Source organism: Malus domestica, chromosome 13 (assembly GCF_042453785.1).
Source record: "Malus domestica chromosome 13, GDT2T_hap1".
NCBI classification, from domain to species: domain Eukaryota; kingdom Viridiplantae; phylum Streptophyta; class Magnoliopsida; order Rosales; family Rosaceae; genus Malus; species Malus domestica.
In genome coordinates this window covers 10,723,233-10,745,521 of record NC_091673.1, presented here as the reverse complement: position 1 = coordinate 10,745,521, position 22,289 = coordinate 10,723,233, and the positions used below count along the sequence as shown (strand labels likewise).

Here is a 22,289-nt window from a genome sequence, read left to right as displayed (position 1 = left end):
TGGGTGGAAAATGAAGGACAATGAGCAGGATGTTATTTGCAGGTGGTGGAGAGTCCTGAATCGTCGAAAAAAAACCAGAAATGGTGTCTAAAATGGCTGCAGAAACCGGTTCAGGATCGGGTCATGCAGGTCGAAAATGGGTCAATGGGTGATCCGGTGCATCCCATCTCTATCCTTTCCCCTCTTTTCTCTCCTCTCTAGTTGGTATTTTTCTTTCCTCTCCCTTCTTCTGATTGGCCGAGCCCTCTTCCCTCTTCTCATTTCTCTCATTTATCTCATTTATCTTCTTTCTCATCCATCCATTTCTCTCATTTCCCTCCTTTATCCTCTCATCACTCCATCCTAGGCACACACGTGGCACCATCAAAATTTTCTTCTAACAATCTAGAGCCTTCCAGAAAATGGTCAAATGACCATTTTGTCCTCGACTTCATTCGTTAATAACTCCAAATTGCGTTCTGTTTGGGCCCACGTGTTTGTAGTGACGAGTACTATGAGGATACGCCAAGAAAAGGAATCTTACGTGACACGACAAGGTGGTCAACAAAAGTCAACGTATTTGTCTCGAAGGACATTTTCGTAAATTCACATTTTAAAATTATAAAAACTATAATTTTTCGGGACGGGTCGTTACACAAAGGCTTCTTGTGGTTAATATGTGCAAGTTCACTTAGGATGAATACCACGTCTTAAGGGTTGCATGGTGTTTCAGATTGTTTTCACAAAACTTAATGAGTCAGGTATGTTTAGATTTGAAATCTAAATACCACAGATGGGTTGCATGTTTTATATACGCTTTATGTTGGGGTCCAAGTAAGCATATATTAGGAAAACATAACCTTCAAAATATGCATGTGTAATTCATAATTAATTGAAAGAATTATGTAGGATTGTTATGGTGATGGCAGAACCCTAGTGCTTTTACAATTTAATTTTCAAAAATTGTTTTCTTTTAGTTTATTTTATTTTTCTGGTTTATTTAAGTATTTCTATTAAATTTGTTTTTATTATTTTAAATCATAAAATCAACCTTTTCTAAACTTTGTTTTAAATAATTAATTAAGATTTGGTTTGACATAAATTATTCATTCAACCCCTGTGGAGAACGACTTTGCTATAGAGCTATACTATGATTACCTTGTACTCTTGCAAGTATTTTAAGTGTTTTTATCCCTACTTTTGCAGGTGGTAAAAATCCTATCAATGGCAATTAACATACTTAGTTACTTCGTCTCTATATTTTGTGTTTTAGGGGCCAATGATGCATTCAGATTTGAGTACACTGTATCTATAGATGCTAATATATATGCTTGCATCACTATGCCTTCCTGTGTTTCCTCTATTTGGTTTCAGGGGTTTTGAGATTGTTGTCAAATTCACCTCCATATTATTACACTCTAAAGATTTAGTTGTTTTTCGTTGCTAACCAAGCGTTCAGTGGATAGATATGAGCCGGGAGATTTCGAAGCTGGAGGATATGAATGGTAAGCCCTAATGATCATGTCCAAAGGCATCGTTGTTTTCTTAATGATTATTATTATTTTTTTCTTAATGATGTAGTTTGGTGTGCAAATCATTAGTTACACATATAATTTTGGGAAAAGAAAAAAGGTTGAGAAAGAAGTTGGAGATAAGCAGCTTTTTTCAGTGCTCTATATACATTAGCTTTATTACATATGTGTTTGATCACAGGAAACTAGTGCCCTACCCGAATGGAAACAAGGCGAGGAACGTGGCTGACTACATCTCTCTCTTCTTGGAAATGCTGAAGCCGATTCACTTGAGACTGGTTGGGAAGTGTTTGTTAACTTCAGGTTATTTTTGCTTGAACAGAAAAGGGGCTTCTACTTTGTTCTTCACGGTATTCTATCTTCAAATTTATCTCAATAAGTGAATGTGTGAGGAGTTGATTTTTTTCATGTTCTCGGAGCGTGTTATTCCTTTTAATTTTTCTGAACCATTTTTCATGTTGCATTGATTAGATGCGAAAGAAAAGGAAAAATGTTTTCACGGGATGATGCCTTATTCGGTTTATGATCGATTTATTCCTCTTAAAGCTTTTATTAATACTTCCAACGGATATCTCCTGGATGATACCTGTGTTTGGAGCGGATGTCTTTGTTTGTAAAGAAAGAAGAACAGGAAATGGAGAGTGTCTATCAATGATCAAGAATGCTGTTATGCGCAAGCATGTAAGGTTGAGAACTTCTCAAAGTCAGATGCTGAGAGCTACTACTCAGAAGTATTCACTGCTGAAGGCTTGAAGTGGTATATCCGATGATAAAAGATTTCACTCTCGACAATTCATTTACTATATCTTATCAAAATAGATCTAAATCACCTTTTGTTAAATTTTTTCTTCAATGTGTTGATAACGATTTTTGCATTATTCTTAAAAGTGTTGGTAAATATCTTGTTAAATTTTTCCTCCAATGTGTAGAGAACCGTTGTTTTAAATTAAGGTAGGATGTTCATGTAATCTTGAAATGTACACTTAATCTTCATGTGATGGCTGTTGCAGAGCTACTGCTCTATCCTAAGGGAAATCAGAAAGGAAAGGGTACTCATATATCTCTCTACTTGGAATTGGATGATCTGAAAGAACCTGTTAAAAGCCTCTCTCTTCTCCTACAAAAGTGGCTTGAGCCATCATTCACAGAAATCTGTTAAAGCAATTAGAGGGTGAGTGTTATTTAGGTCCACTGAATAATTAGGCTCATTAAATCTTCTACATAGGTTCATTGACTCTTCTACATTAGGTTCATTGACTTTTCTACATTAGGTTCATGGGCTGAAAGAGTAAATGATGTGTATTTGTAATTAATCCACGCATGTGTATTCACTATATATTGTACATTTGAGGATGAATTAAAGTTGAGTTGATTTGAGGATGATTTAAAGTTGAGTTGAGTCAAATTTTTCGTATTTCGAATTTTTGGGAATTCAATTTAATTTTTATTAATTTTAGAGTTACAAAGTTTGGTTTTTCGTAATTAGTTATTAAAAATCCGTAGACCTTTTGGGGTCACTCTTAGTATTTTTGAATAGAGCTCGATTGCACAAATACATAGACGAAAACCATGCGCGAATCAGAGTTATTGAAATGTTATTCGTAATTGATTGTGAGTTGTCCGGGAGTTGTCTAAAGCTCTATGTTTTCATAGTAGATAATGCCATAAGAATTTTTGGAGGTCATTGCAAATACGAATTTTTGAGATTAACAAAATGGTGAACTATGATTGGCTTAATCTCTTCACATGGTAAGTAAGTAGTCTAACCCTTAGGTTAGGTGCAGCCACAAAACAAAATGAAAGGTTCTTACGTTGTTGAACTATTGGTTTGTTTTTAGTTATGTTTCGGGATCGGAGCATAACAACTTTAATTGTATCAGAACTTAAGTTCTCGTACCTTGTACGTTGGAATGACTATGTCTATGAGCGAAAGAAAAAAAGGAGAAAAGCAAAAAGAAAAAGTTGACAGCGAAACAAAAAGAAAAAGTCACAGCAAAAAGGAAAAAGTTGAAGTTGGCTTCCAATATTTCTCAATGGACCTCCAAACCAGTGCCTAAATCTATAATCACAACAGGAGTAACTGAGAACATTTTCGTATTCTTCTAGATTATAATTGGTTCAGCGCCTCCGGTTCAAGTTATGTTGCTAATTCAAAGTTTCAAAATTTCATTTTAATGGGCATGAATAGTGCCTCTTGGGAAGAAAGCTTTGCGTGCTTTGTGTGGGAATTTGAAGAAAGACCTTTTTGAAGATTAAAGTGTACGTGTCTTCCTTTATACAATGGATGAAGCTATTGTGTACAGTATTGAGAGACCAAATCCAAGGTATCCACAATGCATGAAGCTATTGAGTACAATATAGAGAGATGAAAAGACATATCTCGTCCAATATGCAGCATGCTCATTGCATTTCAATGTGCCGGAACATAAGGTGGTACACCATATAGCATTATACAATTGAAGAGAAGTATTTTTTTGAAGTGTATAATGACATGTGGCGTACTATCCTGTATTCGGGGCATACTGAAAAATCTCTTCATTGGATGCTTGTATTTCCTTCTTTAATGACATTATATATATAGGTAAGCTCCTCTTGAAGCAAAAGATAACTGTTTAGCCTTACCAGTTTGTCAATCAATTTCAGTTTTATTGCCATGGCTTGTTATCCGTTTCAACAAAATGGTTAGATACTTTATCTGCTTTATATTGCCGGTTTTCAGATTTCCGGATATTGTTGTATGCGATAGATGCCTGATATATGCTTGCATCAACACTTTTCTGTTTCAGGGTTTTCGATATCATATTCAGATTCAGCTCCAACTCATTACTCTCTGAAAATCGGGTCATTTTCATGGCTAACCAAAATTTCAGTGGACAAATATGAGTCGGGAGAATTTGAAGCTGGAGGATACAAATGGTAAATCCCTCATTATATCTTCTGCTGAAGTTTGAGTTTAATATCATCTTCTGCAAACTTATGTTCCACACTCGCTGTCTGACATTAGTTCTATGACATTTTCATTTTTTGTAACGCAATAATGTGTTTCGTATATCATGTGCTGTGTAAGCTGGTAAAAAAGGCATTCTGTATGTTTGCTCTCAGGAAACTAGTGCTCTACCCGAATGGAAACAAGAAGAAAAATGTGGAAGGCCACATCTCTGTTTACTTGGAAATGGTTGGAGCTGATTCACTTCAGACTGGATTCGAAGTATATGTTAATTTCAGGTTCTTTTTACTTGATCAGAATAAGGGAATGTTCCTGGTTCTTCAAGGTACATTATACCTACTTCAAAAATTACGTCTCGTTAAGTGAACATATTCATAGACCTGAAATTTTTCTTGTTTGCAAGTTGCAATGGTCACTGCTCATTTTCTGATCATTATTTTGAACCTTGCATATTCCATAGATGCCAATAAAAAGGAAAAGTGTTTCCATGGGGTAATGCGTTATTCGGGATTTGATAGGCTTATCACTCTTAAATCGTTTACTGATGCTTCCAACGGATATGTCATTGATGATTCCTGTGTGATTGGAGCTGAGGTCTTTGTTTGTAAAGAAAGAAGAGCTCGCAAAGGAGAGTCAATATCGATGGTCAAGGTTGCTGTTATGTGCAAGCATGTTTGGAAGGTTGAGAACTTTTCAAAGTTAGGTGCTGACCCCTACAAATCAGAACCATTCATTGCCAGAGAACGGAATTGGTATCTCTGCTAGGCCCTTTATATTAATACCCTTGATAAGAGAATGTTAAATTTGTTATCCACTGTATAATCTCTTAACACTCATCCTTTTTTACCTGCACGATAATCACCTTTATTAGCTGAAGTCAATTTTTCCCCAACATAGTAAAAGGAATGATTTTTGAGTTTCAAACTATATATGCAATTTTAACTACATAAGTTTCGCACTAGATGTGATCACCGTAAAGCTTGTTGAAATTTTGCTTCCAATGCGAGATATGCAATAAAAAGCCATCATATTCTTCCCAATGTTGCAGGAAGATAGTGCTCTATCCTAAGGGACATAAGAAAGGAAAGGGTACTCATATTTCTCTTTTCTTGGAATTGGATGATCCGGAAAAACTTTCTGGTTCCAAAGTATTTGCAGAGTTTTCCATGCGCATTGTAGATCAAATGCATGCCAAACATGAGTGCTTAAAAGGTAAAGATTGTCCTATTTCAGTGTTTAATTGTATGCATCCTTCATAACATGAGGGTGTATTATGTGTAGCAAACAACTGGTTCAGTACCTCAACTCGGGATTTCGGTTGGCCTACCTTCCTTAAACTGGACACCTTCAGTCAGGCAGGTAATGGGTTTTTGGTGAAGGATGCTTGCATAGTAGAGGCCGATGTCACTATCCGTGGAACTGCAACAGCACTGTAGTCGGCATGTCGTTTGTTTTAGCTGTCGGCATGTCGTATGTTTTAGCTGTTCCTAAAAAGATGTTACGAATGAAAGGACTAAAGGCCTTGTCACTGTCCATGATATTGTAAAAGCATTGTCTAGATGTGGGTATACCATAGTGCTAAAATCCTTGTTCACCAAATGACTTGTGATTGAAGTGTATTTTGATGTTTTTAATCAATTTTAACTGAAGTTTGTGATTTTTGCAAATTGAAAGGCCGCTTTTCTTCTTTTAAAATTTGTAGTGCGTTAAACATATCAAGCCATTAACATGCACATTTTTTAGTATGTTACCTCATCATGTTATGTCATTTAACACTAATAAATAGACATTAGGTGGTGAAGTGATACATGTTCAGTCAAGATGGTGCGTCCTTTCAGAATGATGCAAGCCGAGCACCCTACTCGGCCTTGGTTATCCAACACTGTCTCTTCAAGCGCCATTCCGACCACCTTTACGTCCCATCCAAGGTCTTTGCTACTAACTGTGATCCGTGATTTGACCTGATTGACTTTTGGGTAAGCATGTTCGTAGAGACTTGTGCCATATAGTTGTTAAACTGCCCATATGCCCCTGGCAGTCGAAAAGCTCTTTACATATCCTAGTTGAGCTAAACTTATAGGCGGTCGACTTTAGCGCTTGGGAGTATCTTCTCCTATGCCCATGGACCTTGGGCTTCTTAATCTCCCTTGGGCTTTCTATTGCTTCTTTACCGACCAACACCATTATGTGGGCTTAAAAGTGCTCAACATTTACAGGTATCTCTACAATTGTTTATGGATGGGGTTGGTATGTGGAGAGGCAAAGAATTTCGCGACCTATGAGCAAGTCGGGTTTGGGACCTCAAGAGATCTTCTTTCCGCGACCTATGAGTGAGTCGGGTTTGGGACCTCAAGAGATCTTCTTTGACACGCCCTAACCCCGATATCTCTAAATATCAGGGTATGCACGTGTTGGCCGACACCCGAGGCTGACGAAGCCATTTTAAACACGTATACCATTAAGAATACGTAAATAGAACAAATTAAACCAAAACAGAATTGTGTTCAGAGTATACAACTACTAAGAATAATATGGAAGGATTACTGGGGAAAAGATACGAACAAGGGACTGATACCTATACCGTAGAGTCTTAACGCCGGGATCACGTGCCTTAATCCTAACTCCTAAAGGGGCGCAAAACAGAAGAGGTGAGTGGACCAAAGTTTATAATAATAATAATGCTAATAATAGGAAAACATTTTATTTCTGAACATAATAACCTCCTGTTTTGAAAACATATATAATACTACATATAGTAAGTTTTCTGAAAATCTTAGCATGCACGAAATACATTTGTAAAACATTTGTAACTCGAATCCGTGATGTACGCAACTAGGGGTATCATAGTTGCCCAAAGGCAGTACCTGTCCATCACCCGAAGGTGAAGTTGTATGACACTGGATTACGCCAATGAAGAAACATGGTAGGCCCCATCACCTGAAGGTGAAGGTGTACGACTCCGGATTATGCCAGAGAAGAAATATATAACATCACACACTGACACTAGCCGTGGCTAGTGAAGCTGTCCGACATTGCTTTCGGCAGTGAAGCTGGGGGTATATCATATGTCATATCTCACTCCTCCTCATCAACTGTGTCATATGGCCATAGACATCTATACCCGTGTTGTGTGGATGTGCTGTATGATAACCCACTAGATGAATACCAAAAACATATCTCAAAATCTCATATCAAATCTCTGGAGTTCAAAAGCTCAAAACTTCATCTTATAATTCCATGATAATTCATACTCGTAAATTCGTAATGTAAATCATATCAAAAATCCATAGGAATCCATATATTCAAAATCCATATATGCAAAACCCAGTAATTCATATTCGTTCGTAAATCGTAATCTCGATAAGTCATGACTATTTCGTAAATCATAATTATAGAATTTCGAAAGCACATTATAAAACATATTTAGATCACAAAATATCAAAATGCATGTTAAGCTAATATTTTATAAAAACATATAAGTTAGAAAGAGGTCCACTCACAGATATTTTGTTACCCAGGAACCGCTCAAGCTAGCGAGGATGATGTCACCGGCAACCTCGACTCGCTGAAAAATTGAACAACCCAAAAATTCCCAAATTTCATACCTGGGCAGAAGTCTAATTCGGTCGAGAAATGCCTGAAATCGCCCTTAGACTGCCAGAAACCCTAGAAATGGGTGTGCTTCGATTCGACTTCTCCGATTATTCGCCGCCTCTAAGGTTGTTTGGGGTTTGTTCTTGGCCTCTGGAGGAATGGTTTGGTGGTGGTGGTAGTGGTGGTTGGAACCTGCAGGATTAGCGGTTATCGACGTGACCCCTTAGGAACCTACGGGTTTCGTTCTCCTCAAATTGGGGGTTAAGGGAACTGGGTTTTGGGTGGAAATGGAAAAAAGGAAATACAATGAATCGTTTGGTAGAGGTGGAAGGCTGTAACTCATCGGAAAAATGGACAGAAAACCGTCGGGAAAAGTTTTCGGAACTTAGGTCGTATCGTTGTGTAACGGGTCAAGGGTAAAGGGTCCATTTGGCTACTCCCTCAACTCTCTCCTTTCTCTCCTTTCTTTGTTTTCTGATTGGTTCACTCTCTCCTATCCTCATTCCTGATTGGGCAACTCCCCCCTCATTTCTCTCATTTTTCTTCTATCTCATTTGTCTTCATTCCTTTCTATCCCAGCCACACACGTGGCATCATCTCACTACTCCAGTAAAATCTGGAGCCTTCCATATTTATGGTCAATGACCATTTTATCCTCAATTTCGTTCGTTAATAACTCATTCGTTATAGCTCCAAATTATGTTCCACTTGCACCCACGCGTTTGTAACAACAAGTACTACAACGATATGCCAAGAAAACGGATTTTACGTGACACGACAAGGCGGTCAACAAAAGTCAATATTTTACTTAGAAAGGCATTTTCGTAATTTCATATTTTAAAATTATAAAAACCGTAATTTTTTGGGACAAGTCGTTACATTCTTCATCAAGCTTTCAGTTTTCGAGCATGACGTTTTCCAGACAACCACAACTTCATTTTCAAGTGAATTCATAGAGCAGTTAGAGTACACCATTGGTCCATGGTCTAATACACTCGAATGCCCGCACGCAGATCTTACACACACACCCATTGCCGCATCCAAGTCATCTATAACCCAAGGTCGAGGGACAAGGTTTTGACAACTAACAAAAAAAGGACATATCCTTATTTGAGAAAACTTCCGCAAGCTGTGCAAAACCAAGATCAAATACATTTCCAGCAATTATTCCTTTAATCAGATCCTCTACCCACTTGACTTCATCTTCAATAGCATCACTAAGGTCCATTACCTTTTCAAAAAGGGATATGGCCTTGGTCTTCTCTTCATCCACATGTCTGAACCGGTTGAAAGCCGTAATTCATGACAAAGCTGAGATCACATCCCCAAAAGTTGGAAGAGATTTATTGATGTTTTGAGATTCCTTAAGGTTTTCCCCTTGAACTTCAGTGTTTGCTAGACACTCACTGCCACCTAAATTCATAATCCAAAGCTTGCTCATTGTGGACCCTTCATCGAACTTAAGCTTAAGCTCATCAGACTATGTAAGTGTAACCATCGCTGGAATTGAAGAAACCATATTATTAAATTTAGAAATCACATCAACAAATTTATGCACTTCAGTAAGGAGTTGAGAATAGCCTTCCTCCCTCAACTTGACTTTACTTTCTATATTGTCAGCAAGAGATATACAATATTCATGAGACAGAAACTATTCAAGAGATTGAAATCTGCCTTCACATATCGATCGTAAAGAAACTATCAAACTCAACAAGGAGGCTACTTTTATTTTCTTGAGAGATACAATATCAATGTCTTGAGAATCAGCCTAGGGCCTAAGAAAAGTTTTTCTCATACGATTTCTTTCAAGTAGAGATGCAAAGGCACAAATTGCAAGTATCATGATGGTAGTGTCTTAAAGGGCTTCCCACACATAAACAATAAATCCACAGAATGGTTTTTTAGTGAATTTATTAACTCCAGACATTTCGTTTCTCTTATGAAGCAATTTCTCAGAAGTAGAAATTCCATTGATACTTGAACATGATTAAGCTACCTGATTGGAGTCTTTGTTGGCTAAATATGCAGCAACTTGTGTAGCAGCCATTGTATCACTGGTAGAATTTGCAGCTGCTTCAGCAGCTGATGCTGAGCCTACAAACTGCATATGTCCTATTTCACACCACAACATGCGATTCGCACCACAGCCGAGACGTACATCAATAGCCGCATATACAAAATCTTTACCATACTTTTCCTCAAAAATATTCCTTAGAACGATCAGTTCCGAGATCTCAGAACACTTGGAAGAGGCAAAGATTAAACTAGCAATTCCCTCTTTGAGATTAGGTAGACACTCCTTTTGCTTTGCGATGATAGAAAGTCTGGATACTACTAATTCACAGAAAAGCTCAATGAACTCATTGGCGGTCAAAAATTTTTCTACTTTGAACCATGTTCAACCCGAATATCATGACCAGATTGTAGGGGCAAGGCAATGTCACCCCTTATTTGCTTCACCACCACATGCTTCTTATTCCTCAGTAGCTTTATTTGAACCACTGCCATCTTCAATTGCATTTTGTGGAATTTAGAGCCTCCACCCTTATCCTGAATGCCATTGTAGTATCACATGTCCCAATCGAGAACAACATAGCAACTTGAGTCTGGAATTTCATCAAACAGTTTCCATGCACAAAAATACTTCCTCACAAATTTACCCGCAAGGTACCAATTAACCAATCCAAATTTATCTTTCAGGTATGCACCATAGTAATTAGTAAAAAGAGAAGGGAATTTAGCTTCCGAAGTTGTTGAAATGATACTCAAATTAAGAACTACCTCAGGTCCAGTGTCTGTAGTATCGAAGAACGAGTACTCATAAAGTAGGCACGGAGCAGAGGTCATCGTCGAAACATGAATCCCTCTCTTCGATTTCGGCAGAGAAACTGTGGCTGCAGTGGAATCGTTCAATTATGGCTTGAAGGCCGAAGTTGTCAGTGCTCGCAACAACGGTAAAGATGAGAGCAACAATGGAGCTTGGATTGCAGCCAGAATAAGTTGTGATTGGGCTCATCCAACACAGATTGGGCTTCGAGGTAGCTGGATAGGCTCAATCGCAGGAGAAACATGATGGTCAGTGGCAAGAGGGGCATATATGCATTCTCCGGCACTTCGAAAGTGTAACTCTTTACGAAATTTGTTGAAATAGGCAAAAAGCTTGGTTGCAAAGACCTTTTCGATAACAACATCAATGAGGGAAGGTAACAAGGCCATCGTAGCCTCCAAGGAAGGAGTATGATCTTCCAGGGAAGAGAAACGAGGGTCAATGGTTTGGCTAGTGTGCACGAGAGGGAAACTAGGATTCGATAAGGATGAGCCCAACCCAAAAGACTGGTGGTGGTTTGGATCGGTGGTGTGATCTTGCCAGAGTTTGGTGGGTGTAAGACACGATGCGGAGAAGAAAGAAGAGAAGGATGCACGCAAAGAAGAATGCAGCGAGAGTCTTAGCAGTCCCATTGTAATCGGGGGGCCTCGCTAAGACCCTTTAGCAAGAGAGTTCGTGAACGCGAGTCCCTTTCAATCCCATTAAACTTAGTCTCACTATGTAACAAACACATAATTACACTGATAAGTAGTCCAGTTTAGTTGAGTAAAGATTAGTGAAGCCAAACAAACGCACCCTTAAGGACTAAAGATGCATAAGTTGCCTTTTTTTATTTTACCCTACCAATTCCAACAATTGAGTATTTTAAGGCCGAATTAATGGACAATGAACGAAAAACGAAAGGAGAAATGCAAAAAGAAAATGTTAAAGCAAAAAAGAAAAAAGTTGAAGTTGGCTTCCAATACTCCCCTCAAGCTGGATCAAGAAGATTGACTGATTGAAGCTTGGACATAAGTTAAATTGAGTTGTGGGTAGGGTCTTGGTGAGAACATCCGCAAGCTGATCATGGTTGCAAGGATAATAAGTTTGAATAGGCTAGGATCGAACTTTCTCTCGAATATAATGCCAATTGACTTCGATATGCTTAGAGCATCTCCAAGGGGATGTTAAATTCAAAAAATCACATTTAAATTTGATAGCTTATGTGGCAATTTGACATCTTCATTTATTTTAATATCCAACCGATTGTTTCTTTGTTATTAATTTAGTCTTGATATACTAAAAATTTGGTGTAAAAAAGTTAAGATTCACTCTAATAATAAGAAAAAATAATAGAAATTTTATGTGGGCCCTAGTATAAAACCAAGGAAATGGAAGAAATTGACGCCTACTCTCCTTTGTTGCCAATTTTGATTGTCACAGAAGAGGGACATAGGTTGGCTACTGGGAAACCCCAAATCAGAAAGAAGTCCTTTTAACCATATGAGCTCACAAGCAGATGACGCCTTGCCTTATACTCAACTTTGATGCTCCAACGAGCAAATTATGTTTTGTTTTTTGCCCTTATACAACTAAGTTTCCTCCAGCAGATGTACAATAGCCAGTGGTTAATTTTCAGTCGATAGCATTTCCTGCCCAATTCGCATCATGTGTACTCCATAATTTGAATGTTGTCATTTTTTGTTCAACAGAATACCATGAGCAACTGACCATTTGGCTTTCCCTTCATGAAAAGGAGATTTTGAGTTTCAACTCCTGCTAGGCAATCTATTGACGATGTATTGGGCAGTGAGAACTCCTAGTGACCAAAGTCTTTTAGGCACATTCAGCCTTGGGTTTTTTTCAAGCCAGTCTCTATTCTTCCTCTCAGCTACATCGTTTTGTGTAGTATACCTACACAACTTGTTTGATGTATGATGCCATATGTGCTCAAATAGTCAATCATGATTTTTGAAGTGTACTCAGTGCCATTGTCTTATCTTAAAATTATTAGATGAGAATTGATTCATGATGTTCTTAGACTGGATTTAGGCTGACTTGACATACCTTTGGAATTGTAATATCTTTTGACAACTAATACAATCTATTCAAGTAGAACCCTCCACTAATCAGCTTCTTGATGACTCGATCCTGAAAGACAACATTGTGAGGAGAAAAGGTGGCAAGGAAGTTTAAAGAGTTTGTAATTCTCCCAAACAGACAAAAGTTGGAAAGAAAAGGAAGGAAGATACAAGGCAGTAGACTCAACATTTTCAGAGAGCAAATTTATTTTCCCTCTACCTAGGTTTTCAAAGTCATGCACTTTGAAGATTGATTTGTCATGTGGTCAGTGGACCTTGAATATATGATCTAAAAATCATGTGAAGACTGATATTAAGAGCAGTTGAGAGAGCAGATATGCTACTTGGATGTTATTGAAATGTTATTTGTTATTGATTGTAAAATTGTGAGTAGTCTGGAACTCTATGTTTTCATGCTAGACAATGTCGTGAGAGTTTTTGGAAATCACTGCAAATAAAAGATTTTTAGAGCTTAACAAAATGATGAATTACGATTGGCTTGATTCCTTCACATGGTATGTAGGCAATCTAACCTGAGGTTAGGTGCATCAGCAAAGTAAAATGAAAAGATCCTATGTTGTTGAACTATTGGTTTAATTTTTGTCATATTTCGGGACAGGAGCATGACAACTTTAATAATATCTGAACTTAGGTATTGAATTCTCGTACATTTTCATTAAAGTGAGAAGTATGAGTAAAGAAAAAAGAAGAAAAATAAAAAGAAAAAGTTGACAGCAAAGCAAAAGTAAAAAGTTAAAGCAAAAAAGAAAAAGTTGAAATTGGCTTCCAATATTTCTCAGTAGAGCAGCTGCAAAGTTCTGCCTAAATCTATTATCGCAACAGCAGTAACTGAGAACCTTTTCGTATTCTTCTATTATCGTAAAGCAGTGCCTAGATTATAACTAGTTCAGTGCCTTGGGTTCAAGCTGTGTAGCTAATTCAAACTTTCAATTTTTCATTTTAATGGACATGAATATTGCCTCATTGTGCTTGGCAAGAAGAACTGATTTGTGCGGGAACTTGAAGAAAGACCTTTGTATGGTTTGAAGATTAAAGTGTACGCGTATTCATTTATACAATCTTTTCACTTTCAAACTTTACCAAATACACGGTATCCTCAATGGTACAATGTATGAAGCCATTGAGTAGTTGCTTTTTTTTTTTTTTAATGAATTGGAAAAGAAAGAGATTGCACACCTAGTTTATTAAACTTAGTACAGTACAAAGATGAAAAGACATATTTCGTCCAATGTGTAGGAAGCTTGTTGCATATAGAGATTTTTCAATTTGCCCGAAACGCGGGGTGGTATGCTACATGTTATTATATAATTGGTGGAAAGTTTTTTGCATTATGACATGTGGCGTACCACCCTGTGTTCCGGACACACTGAAAAATCTCTACACTAAATTCCTTCTCTAATGACATTATATATAGGTAAGCCCCTCTTGATGCAAAAGATAATTGTTTAGCCTTAACAGTTTGTTAACCAATTTCAATTTTATTGCCATGGCTTGTTATCTCTTTCAACAAAATGGTTAAATACTTTATCTGCTTTATGTTACCGGTTTTAGTCTAGACAATATGTGCTTGCATTAACACTATATTTTGTTTCAGGGTTTTCGACATCATTTTCAGATTCACCTCCAACTCATTATGCTCTAAAAATCCGGTCGTTTTCAGTGCTAACCAAAACTTCAGCTGACGAATATGAGTCGGGAGAATTTGAAGCTGGAGGATACAAATGGTAAATCCCTCATTATGTCTTCTGTAAACTTATGTTTGTCTCTCACTATCTGACATTAGTTCTATGACATTTGTTTTTTTTTTTTTTTTGTAATGCAATAATGTGTTTCGTATATCTTGGTGCTGTGCATGTAAACTGGTAAAAATAAAATGTTAGCCATACTGTATGTTTGCTCTCAGGAAACTAGTGCTCTACCCGAATGGAAACAAGAAGAAAAATGTGGAAGACCACATATCTGTTTACTTGGAAATGGTTGGAGCTGATTCACTTCAGACTGGATATGAAGTATATGTTGATTTCAGGTTCTTTTTGCTTGATCAGAATAAAGGCATGTTCCTGGTTCTTCAAGGTACATATTACCTACTTCAAAAGTTAATTCTTCATATTCATAGACCGGAAATTTTTCTTGTTTGAAAATTGCAATGCTCCCTGCTCATTTTCTGATCATTATTTTTTACCTTGTGTATTCCATAGATGCCAATAAAAAGGAAAAATGTTTCCATGCGATTATGCATTCTTCGGGATTTGATAAGCTTATCACTCTTACATCATTTACTAATCCTTCCAATGGATATGTCATTGATGATAATTGTGTGATTGGAGCTGAGGTCTTTGTTTGTAAAGAAAGAAGAGCTGGCAAAGGAGAGTCAATCTCGAAGATCAAGGATGCTGTTAAGTGCAAGCATGTTTGGAAGGTTGAGAACTTTTCAAAGTTAGGTACTGACTGCTGCAAATCAGAACCATTCACTGCTGGAGGACGGAAATGGTATCTCTGCTAGGCCCTTTATATTAATACCCTTAATAAGAGAATTTTAAAATTTTAATCCACTGTATAATCTATTGTCACCCATCTTGTTTTACCTGCAATGATAAACGAAAGGATATGAACTTTGAGTTTCAAACTATATATGCTATTTTAACTACATAACTTTCGCAATAGATGTGGTCGATCACTGTAAAACTTGATTTTTTTTTTCTTTTATTTTTATTTTTTTATTTTTTGGAAAACCTCGACTATACAAGAGGAATTTTATTAATAACAAAAAAAGAAGTTACACTTAATCAGGGGAACATAAACCTAAACTCTCATAACAAAAATACATGTAAAGAAGGGGATCACTTAAAACTTGCTGAAATTTAGCTTCCGATGTAGGAGTTTGCTCTTTTAATTCAATCCCAAAGATGTGAGATGAATTGGGCCCCATCGCAAATAATGAAAGATATGTAATAAAAAGTCATCATATCCTTCCTAATGTTGCAGGAAGATAAGTCTCCATCCCAAGGGAAATAACCTTGGAAAGGGTACTCACATATCTCTTTACTTGGAATTGGTTGATCCTGAAAAACTTGCTGGTTCCAAAGTATATGCAGAGTTTTCCCTGCTCATTGTAGATCGAATGTATGCCAAACAAGAGGGCCAAAAAGGTAAAGATTGTCCTATTTCAGTGTTTAATTGTATGCATCCTTCATAACATCAGGGTGTATTATGTGCAGCTAACGTCTGGTTCAGTACCTCAAATTCGGAGTGGGGCTGGCCTAAGGTCATTTCGCTGGCCACCTTGAATCAGGCAGGCAATGGGTTTTTAGTGAAGGATACTTGCATAGTGGAGGCAGAGGTTGCTGTCCATGGAATTGTAACTGCACTGTAGGCGGCATGTCGTTTGTTTTGGCTGTTGCTAAAAAGATGTTACGATTGAAAGGACTAAATGCCTTGTCACTGTGCATGGTGTTGTAAAAGCACTGTCTAGATGTGGGTGTACCATAGTTCTAAAATCCTCGTTCACCAAATGACTTATGATTGAAGGGTATTTTGTTGTTTTTAATTAATTATGGCTGAAGTTTGTGATTTTTGCGAATTGGAAGGCCGGTTTTCTTCTTTATAAGTATGTTATGCATAAAACATATTGAACCATTGGCATGCACATTTTTGACATTTCACCTCGTTGTGTGAGGTCGGTTAAGACTAATAAATAGGCAACCTTTATTCAGAGACGTGAGCTGTTTGGTTTAGCAACAGCCAAAACATTCAGCTCAAAGTTCACATAGCCTCTATGTATCTCACTGTGTCCCGGCCGGTTCAAATTTCAAACCCTCCCTCCCTTTTAGTGTTAATTAATGTAGAAGGTCGCTTATAATAAAAACAAAAACAAAATATTTCAAGTCGCTCAAGTAGCATCTCAGTGTTTAGCAAAAAAAAAAAAAAAACTTGTTTGGATTATGATATTCGGTAATAGAAAGCAACATTAATAGATATAAAAATTACTTATGTGCTGTAACAACATTCTGATGTATTATTCTTTGGAGATCATAAGTAACATGACAATGACTGTAACGATAATGATGATGTTGTCAATAATTGTGATACATCTCATTGTTTATTTGTTTTCTAACTGCTATGAATATATTTAACATTCTTTTTTGATTGAACGAAAACGTTAACTGTGTTTTGTATTAAGTTCTTTGTTAACTTTGGGATCTAATTATGTTCTTTTGTTAACAACTTTTTGCACAGCTCCATTCTCTAAACAAATCTTTTTAAAAACGCCTCTCACGCGTGAGGCGTCATCTTCTCCCTATGTAATCAAAATGATAAGAATTCGCTTCGTTTTTCAAATTTTCAATTAGGTAACAAGGGCACCTCTTGAAGCAAAGGAAAATTGTTTTACTTCCATGGCTAGTCTTAATTCCGACCATGATGGCTGATGAGTCGATTTCATATTTTATATTTGATCTTATTCTTAGTATATTTAAGTAATTATTTTGGTGAAATTTTGATATTTTGAATTATATTTACAATGTAGGACATTCAACTTCCTCTTGAGAAAAAAGTGATCAAACAGACGAATTTGGAGTGATTCCAATTGGAGGATGTTCGTGTATCTCTCAACTTGTTCATATCAAAGTTTCAGATTTTTCTATCATGCGGTTTATTTATGACGATGAAATAAAGGAGCAGGGCGCAGTGATGTTAAAGTGATGTTTTGGGCTTAATTGGGCTTTTTGGCATCCATGATGATGTCTTTTCGGTTTGATGCCCCTGACATTATGTTCGGGACATCTCAAACTTTCATTCTAGTTGTTTTGGGCCTGTTTTGAGGCCCTCAAGATCCAGAAATGTGGCTTATTTGTGGCTGGGCAGATTTCCCATATTTGATTAGGATTATGTTTCTCAGTTTCTCTAAAGTTATTATGTGTCCTATTTTTAGAAGACATTTTCTAGTAAGGATATTAATTGTGTAGTAGTATAAATAAGGCTTTTTAACCATTAGGGTTTTGGGGAGGGGAGAACGCATAAATTTTGAAGAACTTTGCTAGGCTTTGAGGATTTGTATTCTTATTTCAAGGTGTTTTCTATCCTCGTTTATAATAATATTTTGTTTTAAGATTGTTCGTAACTAATTTTCTTAGGCCATGAGCCTTAGCAAGAATATACAATTTCTTTTCAACTTACTTATGGTTCTATGCATGCAAGTTTGAATTATTAATCACTGTATTTAAATTATCTACTTGTCTTAATGCTTGATAACCATTATGATATTTAGAAAAGTAATTTGATGCAATTTTGGTTGGAGTTAGGGTCCCTGAAATTGACAAAGTGACACGTCCCAACCCAAATATCCCCACATACCAAGTAGACACGTGCTGGCCGACACCTAAGGGTGACGAAGCCATTTTAAACATGCTTACCAATAAAAGATATTGTTGACCGTAAAAACTACCAAACCTACGTGGCGCGCAGGCCGAGTAATTAATGAGCTAACTATGTCCTTTGGTTATATGCGGGGCGTGCCAACTCGACGGTCGAGCTTGGCCGGTGAGTAAAATGAGTTGATGTTGCGTTGAGCGAGTTGTTGGCTTCTTGATCCTGCAACTGCGACCAAGGAAGGAACATATCTAGGCCTTTGGGTTCCAGAGCCTGAAGATAAGGCTACTAGTTCTGCGAAGTTCACAAATAATTAGCGCCGGGTTCGGTCATAGTGATTATATTCGTAAGAGTATAAGCATGCCGAACTGGCAGCAAACTATATAGACACAAGTACTTAAAAGGGATGTATGTCTTGATGGTGAATGTGGTTTGGCCGTCAGGATGCCGAACTTTAAAACTTACTTGTGAATATCCTATCATAAAACAACTCGGCATTCAATGTGCCGAACCCAGTAACTTGTAACACCTCACTTCGCCGAGAAGGCTAATGAGATGACTTTTGCCAATAAGGATTCAAGAATCCTTCTCGACTGAGACTTGGATAGGTAACCAGTCGGTCTCAACGCAGTACTGTTTATCTAAACTGAAGGTGCTTTGCGGCCAATTGATTCTACGGCAACAGTGCTGTTTATCCAAATTGAAGATGTTCACCGGTTGCCTTCACAGTGCTGTTTATCCAAACTGAAGATGTGTTGGCGAAAAAAAAATTAAAATCTCAAGGTTGTTAAGAGGTTTCACGTAAAGCGAGAGTTTGTGCAGGGCTGTTTGTGTGTTGAGTTGAAGAGGGTTTTCCTGTTGTCACTGCCTCTGTATTTATAGCAAGTCTCTTTGATCTCCAAACCAATAGAGACCTTTTCTGAATATACTCCTAAAAACAATAACTGATGTTATCTTTAATATATTTCAGCAAAAATCTCCCCAGTCTCCTTATGCCTGTGTACTTTTACAAGAGGAACAACATGTGTCCCTTTGAAATCTCGAAGTGCCCCTTCACACGGCATGCATACTGTGCTCCCATCATCAATTCTTATCACTCCAAACCCATCTGACAATGCCCATCATCATTATCCAGGACCATCAAATCCTAGGCTTATCACATCATCATAATCCCATCACCTTTAAACCATGCATGCATCCTAATCAAATGAATTTCAAGTGTATTGCTTCCAAGTGCCGTCAGACATCGCAAATCAATTCGAATTGTATTGCTTGCTTGGGATATAATTCGCATCTTATTTATCTGGTTTAACAAGATGCAAATAATTCATATTAAAAGATAATTATTATGATAAAAACCATAATATTATCCTTTAGCAATAGTAAAATTTTCTTCACTTTTTCATCCGACGGTTGGGAGCTATGCTCACTCAACGACCTTGATTGCACGGGCCGATGGTGTAAATTTGGGTCCAAACATTGCCCCCCAATTTCCTTGAACTTTGGCTCATAAGCCGAATGGTTAAGGAAATTAAGTGTTCGTAACCAACAAAATCCCATCGTATCGATGAAAAAGAAACTTTGGTCCTTGGCAATAACATGTCTGTTATGCTAACGATGTGGTCTTCCTTGACTGCTACAATTCTATACATGGCTCGGTGACTTTGCCAAAAAAACCTTCTAATTACTTCAACCATCCAACTCATACTGTCGAATTGAAAATGGGGTCGAGAAAAACCAGGCCGAGAAGAACCTGATTCTTGGTAGCTCGGCCTGTCACCCATCATGAATGTTGCAATCACCTTTTCTGAAACGATCACATGTGGACAGCTCGACCAAGTTTGGCATGTCATTTAACCATCCACCCCTTAGCATTATATATATAACCAAGGCCATAAAAAACAAAATAAAATCTTGGCCTATTGGCCTATTCTGTCTAACTTGGAATGATGTTGTCAGCCAAGCATATTTCTATCACATTTTATTTTTTCTGTCTCCCAGCTTCACCAAATAGTCTCCGCTAAACTCACCGAATAACATCCTTATTTCTTTGATGCTTTTGTAAGTCCAAAAACTCGAAGAAATTCGGGGAAAACCAAAACAAGTGTCTCCATTAAGATTGGGGGTCGAGACAAACCACTCTTGGCAACTTGGCCTATCATCAATCAAAGTCAGCAACGCAGCAATCATGGCAGCACACATTACACAAACACTTTTTCATGTAAGCATATATATATGGACACCACTAGTGCCCGAGGAACATCATTGTTGGTCGAAGACATCAGAGGGTCTTATATAAAAGTTGTCGAGGAACATCATCGCTGGTCGAGGACATCAGAGGGTCTTATATAAAAATGGCTGAGGAACATGTAGGTAATTAATATTTGCTTGGTGGGCATATATATATATATATATATATATATAATGATGATTCACGCCACAAGTTATGTCCCCCAGTTTCCTGGCCTTAAAAAATGGTGATTTGAATGATGATTCACGCCACATCATCTCACTATGCCCCCAGTTTCAAAAGTTATGTCCATAAATTTGGTCACATAACTTGGAAAGTATGTCTCGACGAGTTGGCTGAGTTCAGCCTAAAAAAAAACTTTCTGCACTGAGTATCAGATTTCACCAAGCAGCTTCTTTATATATACTCATTCTCGGCAAGATTAAGTCTGATCCGCCGGTCATATCGCTTGTGCCCCCTTTATTCTTCTTTCTTGTTGTTGTTTTTTTATTTTTTATTTATTTATTATATTTATTTTAAACAAAGGAGAATGAAAATGGCTAAATCATAATTAGAAGGAGGCCAACAATGCTTTATTCCAAGCTGAGATATTTTTACATCAAAATTTTCACTTTGAGTTCGCTTTAGGCCAAATAAAGAATCATTTCAACATACTTTTGACTTGGCGAAGTATTTTTTATTCTCAGCCGCCAAATGTGTCAAACAATTATTAAGCCCCCCAGACATAATAATTTCGCCAATTTCGGCTTTTAACTCAAACAACTTAGTTGAAAGGGATTTCTCCATATTGGCTTTATCGCCAATAACCATATCGACTGTCATGGTTTCGACGTCTAAAACCATGTCTTGGCTTTGTTCGTCATTAGAATACTCTTCTGACGAATCATTTTCTGAGTTGATTTTTGGCTCAGAAACTTGAACTTTTTCTTCTAGGCCTACCAAACTTTTAGTCTCGACCGAAAAAACAAGTGGCCTAAGTTCTTCTTTAGCCGTCTTAGCAATTTTCTGAGGCAGAATTTTGATTGTGGTCGGAACGAAAAATTGCACCTCGATCTTTTGATCCAACCATTCTTCAAATGGAATTGATCTGTAGTTCAAAATGTAAGGAAAACATTCTTCATCTAGCCAGGCATTAAATCGAGCCCTGTCTTCATTTACCCATTGCTCTTGCAGGGTAACATGAGCTTTTATTCTCAACATGTAAGCGAATGATTTTTTCCTGGTTCTCACACCACGAAGAACTTTTACCGCTTCCCATGATCTTTTATCCTCCTCAAGATGTTTTGTACCCTCTTCATTGTTTCTTTTCAATTGCGCAAGAAGCTCATGCAATTGGCTAAATGAAGCTGGATTGGAATCTTGATATATTATATGAACTTCGTAGTTTTAGCATAGGGTCCCACCGGGTGTGCCAACATGTTAACCCTAAAAACTACCAAACCTATGTGGCATGTAGGCTGAGTAATTAATGAACTAACTACGTCATTCAGTTATGTGTGGGGGGTGCCAATTCGATGGCCGAGCTCTGCCGGTAAGTAAAATGAGTTGATGTTGGGTTGAGCGCGCTGCTGACTTCTTGATCCTGTGACTGCGGCTGAGGAAGGAACATGTCTCGGCCTTTGGGTTTCAGAGCCTGAAGACAAGGCTGCTAGTTCTGCGAAGTTCACAAATCGTCGGCACCGGGTTCAGTCATGGTGATTATATTCGTAAG

General features: G+C 37.5%; 2 protein-coding genes and 1 long non-coding RNA gene across 4 annotated transcripts; all 3 read left to right on the top strand.

Moving 5' to 3' along the window:
* Nucleotides 1-1,331: 1,331 nt before the first annotated feature.
* Nucleotides 1,332-2,891, top strand: LOC108171007 (uncharacterized). The gene is made up of 4 exons (XR_003767943.2): nucleotides 1,332-1,484; nucleotides 1,693-1,861; nucleotides 1,983-2,268; nucleotides 2,522-2,891. It is a non-coding gene; the product is annotated as an uncharacterized lncRNA (long non-coding RNA).
* A 675-nt stretch (nucleotides 2,892-3,566) lies between these two features.
* LOC114820517 (uncharacterized) lies at nucleotides 3,567-6,125 on the top strand. Of its 2 annotated transcripts, none has more exons than XM_029091375.2 (7): nucleotides 3,567-3,835; nucleotides 4,155-4,192; nucleotides 4,298-4,427; nucleotides 4,614-4,783; nucleotides 4,919-5,210; nucleotides 5,507-5,670; nucleotides 5,740-6,125. In XM_029091375.2, exons 1-7 carry the CDS (start codon nucleotides 3,792-3,794, stop codon nucleotides 5,892-5,894), a joined length of 993 nt encoding a protein of 330 aa, XP_028947208.1. In that variant the 5' UTR covers nucleotides 3,567-3,791; the 3' UTR covers nucleotides 5,895-6,125. The 2 variants fall into 2 exon arrangements, with proteins under 2 accessions (XP_028947208.1, XP_070666966.1); XM_070810865.1 differs by having other exon boundaries at nucleotides 3,594-3,835; nucleotides 4,093-4,192.
* An 8,268-nt stretch (nucleotides 6,126-14,393) lies between these two features.
* On the top strand, nucleotides 14,394-16,540 carry LOC103452686 (uncharacterized). The gene is made up of 6 exons (XM_070810864.1): nucleotides 14,394-14,474; nucleotides 14,555-14,684; nucleotides 14,864-15,033; nucleotides 15,159-15,450; nucleotides 15,946-16,109; nucleotides 16,179-16,540. The coding sequence occupies exons 1-6, from the start codon at nucleotides 14,447-14,449 to the stop codon at nucleotides 16,331-16,333; spliced, it is 939 nt and encodes a 312-aa protein (XP_070666965.1). The 5' UTR covers nucleotides 14,394-14,446; the 3' UTR covers nucleotides 16,334-16,540.
* Nucleotides 16,541-22,289: the final 5,749 nt, after the last annotated feature.